Genomic DNA, 19,832 nt, shown 5'->3' on the forward strand with positions numbered 1-19,832 from the left:
GTTGGACTAATATTGGATTTCATTTAAGTGAACGGATCCAGAGGCAGAGATATAATTGTGTTTATTTATCTGTGTATGAACTTAATATGTGTGTGTCTCCAGAACGAAGCGGACAGTGCTCTGAAGAAGGCTCGGCTGCTGCAGGCCCAGCGGCAGGAGGAGTATGAGAAGGCCAAGGTGTCCACCAGCCGCCTGGAGGAGGAGCAGATAGGAGGAGGAGGAGGAGCAGCGGCGGTCAAACAGCTGGAGAAGAGGCGCAGGCTGGAGGAGGAGGCCCTGCAGAAGGTACAGCACCTCCTCCGTTGGGCCACTGGCTCTGTTAATTTTGTACATTATTGATTTCTAATGGCCCTGAACTCATCTTAAAGGCCTCTTAAATTTTTTAGTTTCTGATTAACTACGTTTTTGTTTGTTGAAGTTGGTTTTAATGATATGATTACACCTAAGTAGCATTATTTGTGTTTCAAAAGTCCATTTAACTCCGAAGCATGGTGATGATATCCATTCTTGCTTACAACAACTTGAAAGCAAGGAAACACAAAATAGGAACCCAAGTAGTACACACATATTCATGTTTTGCTTTACTTTGTTGGAATTTATTCAACATTGAAAGTACAGAGAGACAGAAAAAGGTGGACAGTGATTACGAGGATTCTGGGCCAAGCTCCAACATTTAATGCCATTGCCACAAATCTGGCTCCCCAGAACACATAGACAATCACAATTGCACTATTCTAATACATAATGTCAATTAAACTGTAGCTAACCAGGTCAGAGTTTATATAAGCTGTTGTATTTGTTATGACCTCATTATCAGCTCTCAGTTTTTCCTTTCCTTTTTTGTGACATACAACAAATCAGACACTGGAGTGAGGACAAACAGCACACAGTCAGACTTAAAATAATTGTTCTCCTGTGACACTAAAGATAGCAGTTTATTGCCAATATTTTTATTCTCTCTCTTCCCTTATGCTTCATTCTTGACGCACCTGTCTGAGCTGTTGAGCATCTTTGCTTCATCAACTTTTGACCATGTGACTTTCAACAGAAGGAACTAAACTTGCTCCGGTCAAATCATATTAATGTGATCAGTCACACAGTTGAGAATTTATATGATTTGTCTCCTTTCTGTTGAAGGCTGATGAGGCCAGGGAGCACTGCAAATCATGTCAGGTCGATGTTAGAGACAAGAGAGTCGATCTGGCCAACACGAAGAGTGAGATCATCATTCAGATCCGAGAGATGGTCTCCCAGTGCGACCTCACCCTCAAGGCAGTAAGTTCCCATTTTTTTTTGTTTTTTTTATTCTTTTTTTGGACCAACTTGAAAAACAGAATATTGTATTACATCTTGGACAGACTGATCAGCTGGCATTCAATAGCTGATGCACAGGTTAATGTTGCCTGTTCCTTGTTTCAGATGACGGTCAATTGGTTCCAGCTCCAGCAGGCCCAGGTTGTGTCCCTTCCTGTCAACCACCAGAGTCTGTGTGAAAATGCCAAACTGTACGAGCCGGGCCAGCGCTACATCGACTTTGTCAGGGGTCTACCCACCGATGGGCCTCGCCTGGAGTCCCACTCGTTTGATTCAGCCGTCACACACAGCACAGGGTGAGAAATCAAGATACAACTGCTAAGGAACACATTGGTTCAGTGGCTCGTGCTATCATTGTGGGGTTTCTAGGTGATTTAAGCAGTTACTCAATTAAAAAAAAAAAAAAAAAAAAAAAATCCATTCCTGAAAGTTAAATTGTGCAGTAAACGGAATCTTTCACTTTGAAAACATAATCATAGTCCATAATATTATAGAGTAGTCAGATATACAATAGTGAACATAACTGGAATGTCTGATGCTTACTATTGAGGGATTGTGACAAAATTGAACCATGTCAGCCCTCTTAGTTATGAGTTTATGTTTACTTTTACTTTCTATCTCTATTCTATCAATTTGAAAAGATTTCACCACAAGTAGTCTCACCACATGTAGTGTTATTATACCATTATTTTTTCTTGCAACAGCTTAAAGCTTGCATCTCAGGTTTCTTTGGGATCATGAATGTTTATTCATGGTAAACAAGTGGTAGTAAATACAGTGAAATAACTCGAATAGCCTGTGGTACCGTAGCCCTCGCTGGTGAGAGGTGGGCTGATTGAGTGAGAGAGCTTGTTTTGGAAAAAGTAAAACAATTGGGTTGGCCAGGGCTTCCTGCGGAAATGACTGCGGTCACAGCAGAGGGGACCAGTGGGCTAACCACAAGTTTCACTAAAGCTGTGTGAACGTTTTCAGTAGCTTTCAAGTAATATACACAACATTGTTTCTGACCGCCATGGAAAACATGGTTGTCATTTTACATTTGGGTTTATTTTAGTACCCAGTTCTTGTGTGTACTTGTGGTACAAAAAAAATAGTTAGTTTCCTTTTGAGTGAGTTTTGTTGACACAGGTTTGTGGTCTCTCTCTATGTCACACACACACACACACACACACACACACACACACACACACACACACACACACACACACACACACACACACACACACACACACACACACACACACACACACTGATGGAAATAAGAGAGTGCTTCGTTCTTACTTAGTTTTTTTCCCCCCACCCCTCAAATCTGATCCCTCTGATCAAAATAATTCAGCTTGGTTGGGAGGAAATTAAACTTTGACACACACACACACATCCACAGCATTGGTTTTCAAAAGGTTAATTCTAGACTGCTGACCTACATTTTGCATATCGTGAGATACATTAGGATACTTTCTTAACAATGAATGGCCTGGATTAACAAGCCTATCAGCTAATCAACGTTATATACAAATTAACTGCTGCCCATGATGGTAAGGTGGGGCTGATCTCATGATACCATTGTTATTCAGGGTCCTGTCCAGTACTGATGGAATTAGGATATACACAAATTTGATTGAATGGAAGTGCTCTGCTTGAGATTTCTCCCTTTGTCCTGTTAAATTGATATTTGATGTGTTATGCAAAGCCCATGGCACAAATTTGTTATTTTAGGTTTTATAAATCAGATTGACTTAACTTGTATTATATTAATTTGTATAGTTAGTATTATTCCATGAACAACGTCTGAAAGAATAAAGTAACCTTATTATTTTCAATCCATAATTTCCCCCCCTAGGATGCTATTCAACAAGCGCTCGCTAAGTGGCAGCCACTCGTCCCACAGTAACCTGTCACAGGCATCTGTGACCTCTGACCTTCTTGGTGCGGATGACGTGGATAGTCCAATCACTGCCCAGCATGCCAGGATTGCAGAAAGGCGCTCCAACAGTAACACTGACATCCAAGGTACGCAGGTGTACATGTAGCCTAATAGCTCCTGCTCTTATATAGTGTATTTTAATCTTTTAAGCAAGTGTGATGTTTTAGTTTAAAGATTCCGTTGAAGAACAGACCAAGATAATATCTGACATGTTCTGCAGCCATGTACAAGACAATTTCCTTTGTGAGTAACACGCAAACATTTTGAAATATGATGTGAAGGTAACCGAAGCTTAAAGTGTGACCAGTTTCCTTGTGTTCTTTTCTCCCTTTGTTTTGTTTTCCTTGTGCATGCCAGTATCATCCTCCAAGATCTTTTTTGCAGCACATTTTGCCCTAATACGTCCATCAGTGGTTAATGGGCTCTTGACTTTTAGGCCTAGGTGAAAAGATAGCAGTAATAAGATTGTGTCAATTGGCCATTACACTCTGCAGGTTTATTGGGCACTTAGGTGTTGTTATAGAGATTCAACACTATCATCATGTGAAAGGAATTTAGGAACTCTTTTTTAATGTAGACCTGTAACCAGAATACACAATCATTAAAAACGGAGATATGCACATTGCATACCCACTGAAACAAGACCACTTATGACTTTCATTAGGTAATCTTTGATTTGAATTGGAAACCAAGGTTTTAATAACATTTATATTTGATGTTTTGTCTGCAATGAAAGAAAAAAAGGAAAAGTTAGATTTTTACAACACGAGTTGGCTGTAATATTGTTCATTACAGTGTTGTAATATTTCTTTCTTCAGCACTTCGGATTCAGGCCTCGTTTCGTCCCTGGGCCTCGACCAGCCAGGGTGGAGGGATGTGCAGCGATTCGGAAAGTGCTGGAGGGAGCAGCGAATCCCGGTCTATGGACTCCCCCACAGCAAGCCCAGGTGTGGCCAATCAGGACACCAGCTTTATTTTAAGAGTTCCTTACCCAAGGTTTACCTCGAACTGTCCTTTTTGTCTAGCTATAAGTTGAACTAGTATTTTTTTTTTTTTTAATGGGCAAGTTGCTTATTAATTGATTATTGGCTTAACCATATTTTCATAGACTATGTTGTAATAGGGGGTTTGTGTTTCTTGATAACTTTTGAAGACACTAATGATATAACTACTTTAATCTTATGCATAAATCTTTACATGCGGTTACATTTGAGGTGTCAAAGAAATAAATTACATTTACCGCCTAGCCAACAGAGCCAAAGCACCTGGTTAACACCAGTTGTTACACAACACCTAGCTCTAAATATCAGGTAGTATCAGCCTTATGTCATTGACAAAGACACCACACATTTCAGAAGACAGACGGGATGGGCATTCCTCAGCACTGACTGTCTTAAGTGCCCCTGGGGTTTGCAAAAAAATGTTTTCCCTATGAACTTGATGTTTACCCAACTTTGTTGGTTTGTTATCACAGAGCCAAGTTACTAAGCAACCACAGACAGTGGTGCCTCTTTGTTGAGCAGTCAACACTCTGCTAGTCTACAACGCACGCCAACACATGAAATGGTAGTTTTGGTGCAGGTTGATTTTTTTTCAATGTTTCTTTTGTTGTGCAACAATTCAAATGTGTCACAGGGAGTTTAATGTCCTTGTACAAACCTGCATCCTAAAAAGCAGGACGTGTTTGGTCTCCTCCAAGTGTTTGCACGTACTGTTAAATGTCAACATGACTGATTAAAATCTTTTAAACTTAAGTTTCAATGGATTACCAGTAATATAAGGATTGTCCTCGACTGGGGGAGGGTGGTAGATTGTGCAATATTAGCAATACCTCAAGAAGGTGAAAATTAGTTATGTTGCTTTCAGGTACCTGATACCCGCCATACACTTCCCCCCCAGAGTGTGAACGGTGTAGGAGGTCATCCCTGATGAGCCTCCTTATTGGGCTCATTAGAAAATCAACCACATTATTAAAGTGAGGCCTATTGGAAATAACTGACCAGTCAATGAAGGTGTGAATCACCAACAATCCCCCTACTGTTGATTTGATTATCAACAACATGAAGTCGACCACGCCTTTTCTCTTGCCCCTTTAAATTCAGGAAAGTTGTCTCAGTCCAGTTCTCCGTAGTGCTCGTTCCCAGTCCAACCACTGTTCTGTAGACCACATGAGACAGAAATAAGTAGAATTGTCTTGATATAACAGAGGAAATGTGGACTTACTGGTGTGTCATGCCTTATTGCTCAGGAGACTTCAAAAGGAGATTACCCAGGACCCCCTCCACCGGCACCATGTCATCTGCTGATGACCTGGATGACAGAGAGCCTCCTTCACCCTCTGATAATGGTGAGTCAAACTGAAGACTGGAAACTTTCTCCGTGGGATTTAAATGTATTCATACACTAAATACAAGAAGAAAAAAATATAGCTTCTAATGACTTTTTTCTTTCTCTCCTTCCACTCTGCAGGTTTAAATGAGATGGTAATCGAAACAGCCAGCTCCCCAGGTCCCTTTAGAAACACCCAGATGTCCAAGGCGGCTCAAACCCACAAGCTGAGGAAGCTTAGAGCGCCATCCAAGTGTCGAGAGTGCGACGGCCTGGTGGTGTTTCATGGAGCAGAGTGTGAGGAGGTACGCCTGGTATTTTTTCTTTTTCTTTTTCTTTTAGAACTAATGGAACAAAACACCAACCGTGAGCATCTATTTGGACCGTCACTCAATGTCGTGAGTCGACAGCATTCAGAGTATTTTAAGTTCAAGATGAACATTGCCAAAGTTTCACAATGGCGTCTTTATCATTCATGTTGAGCAAAAATCTAACCAAAACAAAAGAGCCAGACCACCTCGTCCCTCATCAAAACTTTTGATAAAGGGAAAATGAACGTGGCCAAAGGCTCTCCTCAGAGACCAAATCCACCAACTGGTCTCAGTCGGGGATCGGGCAGTGGAAACTGAAAACTTTTTGTTTGACTTTGAAAGGGATCGCCTCCATCTCCCCTGTGCCCCCTGTTTATTTTGGGTCCTGTTTCTTTCCATATTTACTGGATACACTGATGATTCACAAGACCATAACAGAACGGTTACTGGAAAAACATTTTTTTTCAATGGGTTATGTAATGGTGTTAGACATATTGACAAGACATAAGAATATGACTCTGCAGTGTATTGGAATCATTCCATGGCATTGGTTCAAGGGGTTACCAGACATAAAGCTTTCTTTGTCTTAATTTTAAGTTGTTCACAACGACATTACTTTTGAGTGCACAATTTCATGCCCAAGCTATAAGGAGTACAGATGTAAAAAATATTCTCTATCATTATTATTTTTGCATTTACAGTAAGTGGTTATTTTTGATTGGTTGTTTAACTATTAACTTAAAGCTCTGTGCTGGTTTTATCCTGTTGCTTTTGCTACTATAATGATCAAAATGTTCAACTGTGAAGAATTCAGTTCCATCGCCTCAATTTTAATCTTTGCCTGTCAGCAGTTCAAAAAAGTCTTTCACTTTTTTAACTGAGATACTTTCCAACATGTTTGCAGTGTTCCTTAGCCTGCCATAAGAAGTGTCTGGAAACCCTGGCCATCCAGTGCGGCCATAAGAAGCTCCAGGGGAGGCTCCATCTCTTTGGCATTGACTTCACACAGGCAGCTAAGAACAGTCAGGACTGCATCCCCTTCATCATAAGGAAGTGTACATCAGAAATCGAAAACCGGGCTCTCAACATAAAGGTAGTTTCAGTCAAATATGAGAGATAAGAATGTGTGATAATGTTGTTCACAGTTAATATCCTGTTGTTAGGATGTTGCTTCTTCTAACTGTTCTATTTTGCTTCTTTGAAGAGGATACAATACTGTGATAAATATATATATAATGCAGTGGTCTGGCCGGTAGAGGCTGCCAGTGTTAGTGTCAACGATTATCCTAATCTTTCAAGATGAATGTTGTTTCTAAGGATTAATGACATACAAGTTACATTTGCAATTACTGGCACCAGATTGCTTTTTGTACCAAATTAATGCTAATAGGTGTCATGGTTAAAACTTTAAATTCATCCTCAATTCAAGTTATTTTGTACAAGTCTTAAACCTAAAGTTTGCACCCATTTGCTATAAATCCATATACTGAATGATGTACAGTGTATCCTATTAATAATCAGCAGCAGTGATAACCCAGTTGCTCCATGGTGATCCTAAAAATTGCATCTAATTTTCCTGTGTTGAATTCCTTTTGTTTCTGTGCTGTGAAGGGTATCTACCGCGTGAATGGTGCCAAGTCTCGGGTAGAGAAGCTTTGCCAGGCATTTGAGAATGGCAAGGACCTTGTGGAGCTCTCCGAACTTTATCCCCACGACATCAGCAACGTACTCAAACTCTACCTGAGACAGGTGGGCTGCTTTTGAAACCTTATCCTTAACATAATAAATATTGGGGTATTGTATATTGACTTACACCCGCAAAGAGGGTCATCCAAATGAGGATACGAGTTGGTTAAAAGTGTGCCTTACAGAACAAAATTCCTGCAGTGCTGTTTATTTTTTCTTTGTGTATTTTTGGTACTTAACTCCCCCTCTCATCCCCCTATTGCTTATCACATTGCTATTTCCGTCCCACTTGTCTATTTACTCAAATAATTAAACTGTGTCTGTTTATTATTAACTTCCTTGTTTCATTTGTTTTTCTGTTTATTTTTTCCCTCTCATACTTTCCTCTGCAGCTTCCAGAGCCGCTCATCCTGTTCCGCTATTATAACGACTTTATCGGCCTGGCCAAGGAAAGTCAGAGTATCATTGTGGAGGAACTGGAAGAATTGAGACTCAGTCCCACCACAATGACCCCAGCCCAGGTCAGCGTGGACCTCAACCGGGTTCTCTTCAAAATTAAGGACCTACTGAGGCAGCTGCCACCAGCTCATTACAAGACACTGCAGTTCCTCATAGAGCATCTGCACCGGTAAAGCGTCCTCGTTCAAATAACCCATAAAACATGTTTTTGATAAAAGCATTGTTAAATTGGTCATTTTACAAGTAGGGTTGTGAATTTTGTGCTTAAAAATCTCAATATGTTATTCAAGTTTTATTGAGAAAAGATCATGAGTTAAAATATAATATGTAAGCAATAATCCTTTCTCTCTTCAGGGTGACTGAGCAATCAGAGGAGAATAAGATGACAGCCAGCAACCTGGGTATCATCTTTGGCCCAACACTGATCAAACCGAGGCAGGCGGACGCTGAAGTTTCCCTCTCCTCACTGGTGGATTACCCGTATCAGGCACTCATTGTTGAGCTTCTGATCAGACACTACCAGATGATCTTTGACACCCCCCTCAGTCCACTGAGTTGCAGCTCCCCTACAGAGATTGATGCCCAACCCCGCCTCGCCCACCAGGAGAAGGAGCAGCAGCCGCTGAGCAGGCACACCAAGTCGCTGGGAGACATTAAGGAGGTGAGTTGATTTTGTGCATGTAGCAAGTTTTAACATCAAAATCATATACAGCACATTTGTCCATCTGTCTTTAACATGAAATGATAGACTAACGCTTTGATTTCTGTCCTTATTCTTGTCTGCCTGATCATTACAGCAGAGCTCTAAGGTGTTGAAGAGGCATTCCTCCATAATTCCTTCCTCCCACTTATTGGCTGAGGCTCAGGAGACTATGCCCCGCCTCAATGGAAGCGACTTTGAACCTGGTCAGTATTGTTGCAAAAAGTAGGAAACCCAATAGTTTTTTTGAGTAAACTGGCTGCTGGTTATTGTCTATATATCTGCAACATTTTCTTTTATATGTTAATGTTTAACCTCCTGTTGATCTCTCTATTTGAAGTTGATGAAGTGGATTTCGAGGCTTTCAATGGGGTTTGGTCATCAAGCGTATCAGAAGTCCCGAAACCTGGCGAGAAAGGCCTCTGTCGTTCTCAGCATATCGGCGTCTCCAGGGTCCAGCTTCGACAACCTCGCAACAAACTCTCCTCGCGCCCAGTGAGTATGCCAGCAGAACGGATACTCAACCGAGGCCAAGTAGACGAGAATAACACGCGGAACAGCACCGACCAAGACGACAGGAAGGGAGGTGGTTGCGACCAATCCATTGAAGAGGTCGACGAAACTGAGAAAACAAAATTGCGAGCGGGCACACATTACCGGACTACATTTATTGACACCCAGACGTTACGCAGAACTTGGGACAAACAGTACAAGCATGAGGTTGCTTCCAAGACTGTCAGAATTGTTGCCAGTTGTCCCACAGAGAGTACAGAAGTGGATGCCAGCAACTTATCGGCTTCTATACCCGTAGCTTCATCATCTTTCTCCCTTGGAACTGCTGGGAGCATAAGCACCATCTTCCCTAATAGACCTTACACTGTCGCAGTGCGACCTAGCAGGACTTTAAGAAGGGAGGACAATGTAACCAAGTACAATCCTGTCGCAACAGCTTTCAGGGCTCCCAGAACTCTACAGCCCCCTCCAGGGACCTTCTACAAGCCCCCGTCGGGGAGCAAAGCTAAAGAGCTGCAGAACTGTGCATCAGCTAACAGCGCAGAGGAAGAAGATGAGGAGGAGGAGGAGGAGGAGGAGGAGGAGGATGAGGAGGAGGAGGAGGAGGAGGAGTTGGGGATTGAGATAGAGGTGTCTGTAGATGAGCCTCTTGAGGAAGACGATGAGGCCGAGCAGGCAGCCATGTCTCAGTCTCCCAGCTCTAGCCCTGAGGAATTGGGCCCGAACCAGGCCAAACCAGTGTACCAGAGACTAAGGTCCAGGCGCCTCCAAGAGGTAGAACATCGAGAGGCTCATTTTGTGTGAGAGTCATCACAGATCTAAAAAAAAAAAAAAAAACGTACTCGAACACGAACAATATGTGCCATATTCTAATATACAAAGAGTAAGAAACATCTGCAATTGACTCTGCAATTTCCAGATGTGCTTTGATTGTGGGCATCGTTTTGACCACTAAATGTACCTTTGGTCATCAATAAACAAACAAGATGCACTTAAAATGCTGTATATTCTTTAACATTATTCACCAATATTTCATTCACCAATCCCTTGCCCAGTACACTCTGGCACCTGGTCAGAATATTTATATATTTTTTTAAACTGTGCAATTACATTTTTATTTGAATATTTTGTACCAAGTTCTTACAGGCTCACTTTGTATGTTTATATACCAAAAAAGATATGTTTGAATCGTTACAATAGTGCATGTAGCCACAACACTGAAAAAAGTTTGGTGCACTTATCAATACTCTTCCACAAATCTCTCTCTGAGTCGTGTTTCTACCTACTGAGAGTCAGAATGTTTTTTAAACTGTTACATTTAGGTTATAATTAATAATGTTGCAAATAACTTGTGTTGTTACATGCTGTACTGGGTACCTGCATTGGCATTTGGTAATGTTATGAAGCACTAGTTGCAAAGGGTATACATCCACTTGTTTTTAGACTGTTGAACTTTTGTCAATTTACACTGATCTGAAAAGCTTTTAGAAATGCCGCTGGACTGTATAATGGCATTATCTTCCTTATTTTGATAACTTTTAAATTTCTTAATAGCCAAAGCTGTTTTTCTTTTTACAACTGAATTAGTTTTTAATCAGTAACCTAAACCTCACAGGTTCTTTGTAACAGGAAGTGCATCATTTATTTAAATGGTATCTGATTTTCATGGTCATTTACAAGGTTGACAGGATGTTGAAAGGTTCAGTGTAAAAAGACAGGTACATGAAACACCCTTTTGTAACTTATTAAAATATATCTGACAATTTCCATGATGGTCTGTTTTTTTTCTCCTCAGAATTTTAAAACTTCTGCAATTTAATTTAACAAAGAAGAATAATTACCATGATTACTAGAAGTTATACAATTGTATTGTTTAGCAAGAAAAACTTTATAAATGTTATACAGTTATCTGATAATTTACCACACAGCATGACAGCCCGTGAACCTATATAAATGCTAATATTTGTTAAATTGTAATTAAAAGTTTCATATTAATTGTTTACCAGTTGTGGGATTATAACAGGTGGGATTATGCAGTATAACGTAGGACAGGTGGTTAGGTCATGTAGGCCTCTGCTAATGCTCTCATGTGTTTGTAGTCTCCCGGCATTGAGAAAGAGGATTATATCAATCTGCTTAACTATTCACAAGGTCTGCATTCTAGCTTTGTAGCAACCCCAAGGAGCACTCGGTAGAATATGTGGTGTTACGCTTTATGTATTGGGTATCGCTCTACAGTGCAAGTGTTCTTCTGAGGTAAGTGATATGTAATTCTGGACAATAGCCATGCTTAGGGATTTATTCAATATATATATAATTTGTAATGTGGTAGCCATAACATTGCATTATAGTTGTACTTGACCTAGATTAAAGTTAATTTTGTTACATGTACCGGGAATGTGCGATATAAAGGATGTTGTGATTTTAACCATAAATAGTACTGAGAGAATTGTCAAAGACTGTGGAAAGGTCTATTCTTGTTATGCTGACCGTGTGAAGTGTCTTGAGCTCATTAACCTCATTATAGAGCTTCTGCTAGCCTTCACATGGCTTACCCACAGGAGGAATGGATGGACACAGGAGTTCATCCACAAAATCTAGCTTTCCAAATACAAATTATCTTTTAAGTCATAAATGTTTTTGTAGAACTTGAGGTAGCTTCATAAAGTTCATAAGAGCATTGTGGACTGGTTGGATACAGGTTTGTTGGCCGGTGCTAGCCCCTGTGGGGGTTGAAAGGAGGTGCCATGGGGGCAGGAAGAGCGGTCAAACTCCTGCTGTGGAAGAACTGGACTATCCGCAGGAGGCAGAGGGTAAAATCCACTCATCCATCAATTATACACTCCATTTATCCCCGTGGGGGTTGAGTTGGCTAAAATGCCTTTAATTGTCTTTGTCTGTAGATGATACCAACTCATTAACTGTCCGAAACATAGGGACTGTGATCAACTGCAATATGTTTGTTATGGAATAATGCAAAAGCCCTAATACACTATAGGAATTGCTTTTTAGCTACATTTTAAAGGCAACTAATACTTTGTAATGTATCTTTTATGCTTGAAACGAAAACTGACATTAGCAATAATAGTAATAATAATATGACTTCCAAAATTGATGTGAAGTGAAAATATCTTATAGACCAACACAATACTGTGGTGATTGATCAAAGAACTCTGTCGTATCATTTTGTTGCTTTTCATCATATCACTTAGACTACTTTCTATTGTAGCTACTCATCTGAGTTATTATCTTTTTAGCTTTTTCATAGTGCTGGGGCATTATTGGCCTATCGGAACAGTTTACCAATCATCGTACCATAAGCCTAGATATATCCATTGTCTGGAGGTCCACTTTTTTGCATCTATTTCATCCAACAAACACTTAAACATCTGAATGACTCACTCACTGCCTTCAAACAACATTTAGAAAAAGATGCAGTTTAACAAAGTTTATGTTGTACTCTCCAACCAGGTGCGTCTCTTCATGGAGATTATGTGGCCTGTTATGCTGTTCATGGGGCTAGTGTGGCTAAGACGAGTGAATCCACTCTACCGTCAACATGAATGTATGCAAACATCTTTTTACCAGAAAATATACAAAAAACATTTAATCTATGAAATATGGTGTCTTATTTATAAATATTCATAAATTCCTTGTGTAAAGCACTGAAAGCCAACAGTATCTCCTCTACCCCAGGCCACTTCCCCAACAAGGCCATGCCCTCCACAGGTGTCCTGCCATGGATCCAGGGAATCTTCTGTAATGCCAACAACCCTTGTTTTCAATACCCCACCCGGGGAGAATCTCCTGGCCTGGTGTCCAACTACAACAACTCCATGTAAGCATCACCCTGGGCTGGTAGACAGAGGTTGTTTTAAACCGGAGGTGTTGAATTCCTATAAAGCATTTGATCTGAAATGAAAGGGCAGAATTATGTAATGAAGTCAAAGAGAATATGTTTAATGTGTCTGGATTATGATCTAGTTGTTTCAAAGCGTCTGCGTGGGCATACAATCATATGTGAAGGTATATGCTGTTATTCTGCTGTTAAACAAGAATAATGTGTGGGATTTGTTTCACCTCAGTTTGGCTCGGTTCTACACGGATGCCCAGGAGCTTCTTTTGAGTGACCCAGAGTTTCTGAAGCTCGGGCGCCTCTGGAAAGAACTGAATGCTATGAGTAACTTCATGGACACCCTGCGCACCCATCCTGAACAGCTCTCAGGTCAGTGCTCCAGCCTTTCATCAACACAGTGCATAAACATAATTGTCTGTAGAGTCAAACCCAACGTCAGCCAAGTTATTCTGGTTAGTTGTTTCACTGGAGGAGATGTGACTTCTTGATTAATCTGTATGTTTTTTTTTTCAGTTTGAAGTTGTATAAATCTTAAATCAAAGCACGATTTAGCATTGCAAGCTATTCTTAGTATCCTATTCCTGGAAGAACATGTTAAGAGTTTGGTTCCAGGTACTTACGCCTTTTCTCCTCATAATTTGCTGTCGTATTTTTCAAAGATATCATGAAACTCTGGAATTTCGAAGCATTATCTGGTCAAAAGCCACGTCACAGTCTACATCATATTTCACACATTTTCCCATCAATCAGAGTTGTGCAGTTAAGCAGATCACATCACACTGGTTAAGTAAAAGGCCCATAATGTAAGCTGCTGACTTTCACCCCATTGTGTTGTTTGTTTGCAATTCGCGCACCCTCCATCCATGCTCAGGAGCTGTGGAAACACAGATCCCATCACCATGCAAACAATTCTGTTCATGTCAACATATACATGTACATCTACACTGTCTATACAGCATGTTTCCCAGGAAAAAAATAACCTTAATGATGGGAGGGGAAATAAGGCTGAGTGCATTCCAGCCTGTGAATGATTACGTCTGGTTGCTCTCTATGCTGCCACTCTCATGGAGAAATATGTAGATGGACTAACAGAGCTGACAGAGATATGAATCCACATTCCAAGACAAGTTCCCATGAGGCCTGGGAAAGAAAATTGAATCATGTTGAGAACCAAGTTATGTAATTGTTGAAAAAAGACACATATTAAACAGAAAACTTTTGAGTGGACTTGAGCTTTTTATGTGCAAGACCCTTGATTGTGTGGGGGTACATGTTCAATTGATGTGCGCATGCACCTGTATCCATGGGTATATAGTTGTATACGCCCCATAAATATTTATCCTTAAAGAAAGGCATGCTGTCTGATGGCCAGTGATGGCACTTTGGATATTCTTAAAGGAACAGATTGACCTTTGGAAGTACGCTTATTAGCTTCCTGGCAGAGAGTTGGATGATAAAAACAATAACAACTCTGTCCCCTAAAAATAGCTTAGCACAAAGACTGGATCAGGGGGAACTGCTATTTTACAAGCATGTGTTAAGTTCACTAATTAACATGTTTTATCTTGTTTGTTTAATCCACACAAGAATCAAAGTGTATGAATGACAGTTAAGGTAATTTTGTGTCAGTGATAAGAGCGTCAGCGATTTCACTTGTTGTGCGCAACCTTAACATAAAAAACAGCTTTGTCTCACCACCTCTTGGATAGAAACAGGACTTTTTAAAACATATCCATGTACATTTCTTAAATTCTTTAGGGCTTTTGATAATTAATCCTTTGTCCTCTCCCTTTCTTGCTTTGTGGTTTCTTTGTGGTTTCAAGTGAGTGCATGAAAACTTAAACATGAAACAAGTCAATCTAGGGCTCAACCTGGATGCAGGCCACACCAGTACTTTGCTTGGCAGAGAAAACTTTATTCATGCACAGACAAGTCACTGAATAATGAGATGGTGTAGAGGTAGAGTGTCCTCATCCTTTGTTCCTTACTTTTTAATACAACAGATTTGTCACAACTTGCCCAAAAATGTGTTCTACTAAGTATCCCAATTTTTCCATGTTATCCAGTGTCCACTGCCTGATATTAGAGTGTGCTTTTGGGGAACACAGACGACAATAGTTTGGGTAAATTCTCATATTTGTGACTTGGGTTGTTCAAACTGGAGCGTTTTCATTCACATGAACTGCCTCTGTCTCTCTATGTAGGCCGAGGAGTAAAGGTGGAGACAATCCTAAAGGACGATGAGACTCTAACATCATTCCTGCTGAGAGACATTCCTCTGACAGAGTCTGTGGTGTATCAGCTAGTCAATGCCCAAATCAGGCCTGAACAGGTACACTGGCGCGTGCACACAGACACACACACACACACACACACACACACACACACACACACACACACACACACACACACACACACACACACACACACACACACACACACACCCAAACATAGTTTCGTCATTAATTCAACATCATTTTGAGACATTCCTGTAGTGCTGGAAACACAACCGATGAAGAGAAGACTGTCACCATCTGTCACCCTTGACACCACACTATAGATGCCAAAAGCTACTCTTATGCCTAGGAAGTATTCTACAAGTAAAGACTTGCTCCCATTGTAGTACCTCTGGTAACAACTACTCTCTGATTCAATGTTATCAGTAATGTTGTCTGAAAAACAACTGTAAGAAATATCCCCTTTGTAATCCATACACAGGAACACAAATACATCACTGCATGCCACTTTATCCATCATATGTGGCCAGCTGCTAAGTATTGCGACGGGGGCAATAGCAACTTATTTAAGCCACCCAAAAGAAAGTTTCACCTAAATCTAGGGTTAGGAATCTTAAAAAATATATATATTTGTGGAAATTCTCAAACCATCCCGATAGCAATACATAAATCAAATGCTCTGAATTTTTCAGTTGAAAAAAATCAGCTATTTTGATCGTTAGTCATTATGTCGTAACCATCCAAGGCAGATTTACCACGAGTTTGAGATTATAAAACATGAAATATGATCCTGTCGAAGCCACAAATACGTATGATATAAACCTGTTTTATTTGCGAGTCAAGGAAAGGTACTATACCACCCAAAATCCTGTGTGCAACGGCAACGTCTCCGATTGGTGGAGCTCGATGTTACCATTGAAATGTTTACTTCATCCATGAACAGCTAACAACGATACGTGCTCATATCTACAGTCTATGGCTCATATATATGCTGCTCTATGTTGTCTGCTCCCACATTTTTATTTAACATGCGGGCTCATTTAGAAACTTTCTGTTATATTGCAAAAAATAGTTCACCAATAGTTCTGAAAAGATTTGAGGCGAGAAACAAATTGCATGATCTGTTTTCATCTTCGATCAACAACGTTGGTTGTGGTTATAGTTTCATTCACAATGGTTAACTGGATGAGTAGTTTCTTTACTCTTAAAATAACACAATCTTGTGTCTTTGCATTTTATTCCATTTCCATTTTTTTTCTCCCAATCAAAAGTTTTATGGTGGTGATTCACTCCTTGATTTGGTTCTATGTGGGTTACATGCTTTAAATCAGTGAGAGGAATACCCTGGGGCTATCCGGGCCTTACACTCTTAGCACACACATCACTAAGACTTATATTGTTAACAATAAAGCCACTAACACAACTATACAACCCAACAACTTTGCTTAAAATCTTCATACTTAAACTTTAACTCCTTATATAAGGATTTTCTGAAACCTTACTGGATTAAATGAATGGGAAATTCCCTTCCGAACCAGGAGTTGTTGAAAGTGGGCTCTCAATGTAAAGCAGCTTGTCTACCTGCCAGCCTGTGCGCTCTCTGCCCGTGAACTCATTCCGGGTCACAGGAGTCTTCCACAAGCTGTTAGCTTGGAAGCTGTGAATTCAAATAATAGCCATGTTTGTTGTTTGCGTTAAATAATATATGTTTACGTTCATATTGATCATTTTGGGAGGAGTTGCTTTGGAGGGATTTCTGAAGTGACTGGCTGTCAATGTGGCCGAATTGGCTACGTACTCTCTAGATTAAGGGACTTTTTGAGCTAGTGCTGCTAAACAGTTGGCAACATTGGGCTGAGTATTTTGGTCGGATCATTTAAAAAAAAAAAAAAAAATCTAATGTAGGCTACTCTTTCTGCGCAAAATATTTATAATATTTTCCGACGACGAACTGAACTGACAGTGAAACTAGACTGTTTTGTCAATGGAGTCCTGTGGCATTAAAGAGAGCACAGATATGTTTAAGTTCAGTTCCCAGTCGGAAAGGGATGCCTGACGGTAAGATAAAGCAGTGAAAATATTCTAAATATAGCTTACACTTAAGCTGATCTTTATTAGGTGAGCCTTTCATTTATGTAGCTCAAATTTGTTTTGCTGCTGCCCCCATCCAGAGCAGTGCTTAATTTTGCTCCCCTGCTGGAACTCCTGTCTGCTTCTCCAAACTGGAGCCATTCAGGGCCACATAGTCTACTATAGGTAATACACTGACTATGGATATACAGTACCATTTCATTTTTTTCAGTTTGCCTTTGGGGTTCCAGCCTTGCATTTAAAGGACATTGCCTGCAGCCTGACCCTCCTGGAGCGATTCCTCATCTTCCCCAGCCGCAGAGGACTCTACTCTGTCCGCAATGCCATGTGCATCCTTACCCCTCAACGGCTACAGATCATTGAGGACAAATTCTATGCTAATGTCGACTTTTTCAAGGTCTTCAGACTGGTAAGTGTCAAGTTATCAATGTCATGAATTGTGGTCTTGACTATATAACGTTCATAGAAACATCATTTAAATGAGTGAAATGCATAGATTTTGACATAAGTTATCCATTTAGTCTATGAAGCAGAAAGGCCAGGATAGGGCTGTCGTTGGACGCGTCCCATCTGAGCTGTTGCCATGGTTTTTAGCTTATTTGCAAAGATTTTCAATGGCTATTCACCAAAGGTTGAGCCAACTGTTCGCTGAATGACTTGAGGTTAAGCTGTCATCAGGCAATATAGGATAGGGCAGGGTGTGACATTTTTCAAAATAGTTATCAAGCAGTGCTATGTAAGCGTTCATTTATTTGTCGGAATAATGAATTAATCTTAATGACAAGTTAATAGAGTGTTTATTTTTTAAGTGATGTAAAAGACCCATGAATAAAAATCACATCCCCATGTTAGAAATTGAAAATGAATTATGTAAAATAGTATAAACATAATATATTAATTGTCTGCATTTTACAGCCATGTTTATTGTACAAAACATTGAAAAGGCGACTGTTTTAAAGATGTACACCTAATATTTTTGAGTCATCATAATTTAATGATAAGGCTTAGTGCTTCGTCACACAGCTTTAACTCAGTATCAGGGAATGTCGCTCATATTTAGTAAATTCAGTGGATCAGGTAATGTTTCAGTCTATGTCTGACTTGACATTAGCAGGTTTTGCTCAAATCACATCTGGATCGAAACATAACAAGTCCACACAGGCCTACCGTACTGCATTTATGGTCAGGAGCCCTAGTTGATAAACAGCTGGTATGACTCACAGGGTGGGACAAATAGTTCTCAGGGAAATGCAAGTTGGCTTTGTGTCTTAAGTAAATACAGTCTACTATGCTCCAGGAACGTTAAAGAACTTTGCCTTACAAGAACCAAAATGTGTACATTACAGATAAGCATGAAAATGCATTTCAGGTGACTGTATTTTAATATTTCAAAAAGGCTGGAGTATTTAAAATATAGATATCACCCTGCATTTACACCCGGTATGTTGTTATTTTGAAATGAGCATATGCAAAGTGGTTATAATAGTATGATAAGAAAAATACACAACCATAATCTTTTACTACAAAAAGGAAATACTAGTAATAAATATGCAGGAACTTAAACTGAAAAAACTTCCATCTATCGGAATATTTATAACAATAATGACGCAGGCACCCAGTGCAGGGTAAACTCCAGTTGTTTACCAGTGACTTAATGTCTTAGTAATTAAAATGAATTTTCTAAATACAGCAAACAAACCCCTGACAAAATTTCAAAATGCAAACATTAAAATATCCTCCAATAATGATTGATGATTAGATCACCTAGTTACTACTAGGTCCTAGTAGAATACATTTGTAAACATTTAAGCAGGGCCTTATTTACCTGCAAAAGCTTTAATTAAGACTGTGCTGAAGCTCTCCCAACATGCTTCAAATAGGTACAGGTGATGTGAAACAGCCATGAGCATTAGCTGAGCAGGCAGACGTGGCCTCTGTATGTAATTAGCTTACTGAAGAGACACTCCTCTATTTCACAGGTCACTTTGAGTAAACACGGGCCACAATGAGCCAGACAGCAACAATGGCTCTGCCTCATCTTTATCCAGGCACAATCACATGGGACTGGGCCAAATGTGTTTAGTTCTCTGTCTACCTCTATCTTTTGCTATAGCAGCGAAAAAGCTCAAATGCATTTTGCCATCATTTCATGCCATTTTTTGCCAAGATAAAATAATTTCCTCATTAAATCTAAATGGTTGTTCTGTGTTCTGTTCTGTGGATAAATATGATAGCTTTCTCTGTGGGAACAGTTTGTAATGTCCCCTCCCAGTAGGGAGGGTGAAAATGGTGTCCAAGTGGACATTTTTGGAGGTTTGGAAAGATAGGAATGGACGATATGGTCTTTTACATGTTACGTGCTTATCTGAATTAATTTATTGGGGGTTCGGAAAAAGATAACCCTCAAAGATAG

The 19,832-nt window shown here is 40.0% G+C and overlaps 2 protein-coding genes across 4 annotated transcripts in view; both read left to right on the plus strand.

Annotated features, from left to right (window-relative positions):
* arhgap29a (Rho GTPase activating protein 29a) overlaps positions 1-10,996 on the plus strand; it is a 35,105-nt gene extending 24,109 nt beyond the window's left edge. For 2 of the 3 annotated variants that reach the window (XM_054622837.1, XM_054622839.1), the window contains 13 exons: positions 103-285; positions 1,138-1,275; positions 1,420-1,610; positions 3,155-3,324; positions 4,057-4,185; positions 5,487-5,585; positions 5,708-5,871; positions 6,782-6,970; positions 7,489-7,626; positions 7,956-8,191; positions 8,377-8,683; positions 8,820-8,928; positions 9,063-10,996. In XM_054622837.1, the coding sequence (XP_054478812.1) occupies positions 103-285; positions 1,138-1,275; positions 1,420-1,610; positions 3,155-3,324; positions 4,057-4,185; positions 5,487-5,585; positions 5,708-5,871; positions 6,782-6,970; positions 7,489-7,626; positions 7,956-8,191; positions 8,377-8,683; positions 8,820-8,928; positions 9,063-10,039 (3,030 nt within the window). In that variant the 3' untranslated portion in view covers positions 10,040-10,996. The remainder of the gene's footprint in view (positions 1-102; positions 286-1,137; positions 1,276-1,419; positions 1,611-3,154; positions 3,325-4,056; positions 4,186-5,486; positions 5,586-5,707; positions 5,872-6,781; positions 6,971-7,488; positions 7,627-7,955; positions 8,192-8,376; positions 8,684-8,819; positions 8,929-9,062) is intronic. The other variant, XM_054622838.1, reaches the window with a different exon arrangement.
* Positions 10,997-11,982: 986 nt separating this feature from the next.
* The window catches only part of abca4a (ATP-binding cassette, sub-family A (ABC1), member 4a), a 34,693-nt gene continuing 26,843 nt past the window's right edge, over positions 11,983-19,832 (plus strand). The window contains exons 1-6 of the mRNA XM_054623342.1: positions 11,983-12,048; positions 12,707-12,800; positions 12,932-13,073; positions 13,321-13,460; positions 15,296-15,423; positions 17,631-17,828. Coding sequence (XP_054479317.1) covers positions 11,983-12,048; positions 12,707-12,800; positions 12,932-13,073; positions 13,321-13,460; positions 15,296-15,423; positions 17,631-17,828 — 768 coding nt within the window. The remainder of the gene's footprint in view (positions 12,049-12,706; positions 12,801-12,931; positions 13,074-13,320; positions 13,461-15,295; positions 15,424-17,630; positions 17,829-19,832) is intronic.

The sequence above is a fragment of the Anoplopoma fimbria genome, chromosome 21 (genome assembly GCF_027596085.1).
Source record: "Anoplopoma fimbria isolate UVic2021 breed Golden Eagle Sablefish chromosome 21, Afim_UVic_2022, whole genome shotgun sequence".
Taxonomy (NCBI): Eukaryota; Metazoa; Chordata; class Actinopteri; order Perciformes; family Anoplopomatidae; genus Anoplopoma; species Anoplopoma fimbria.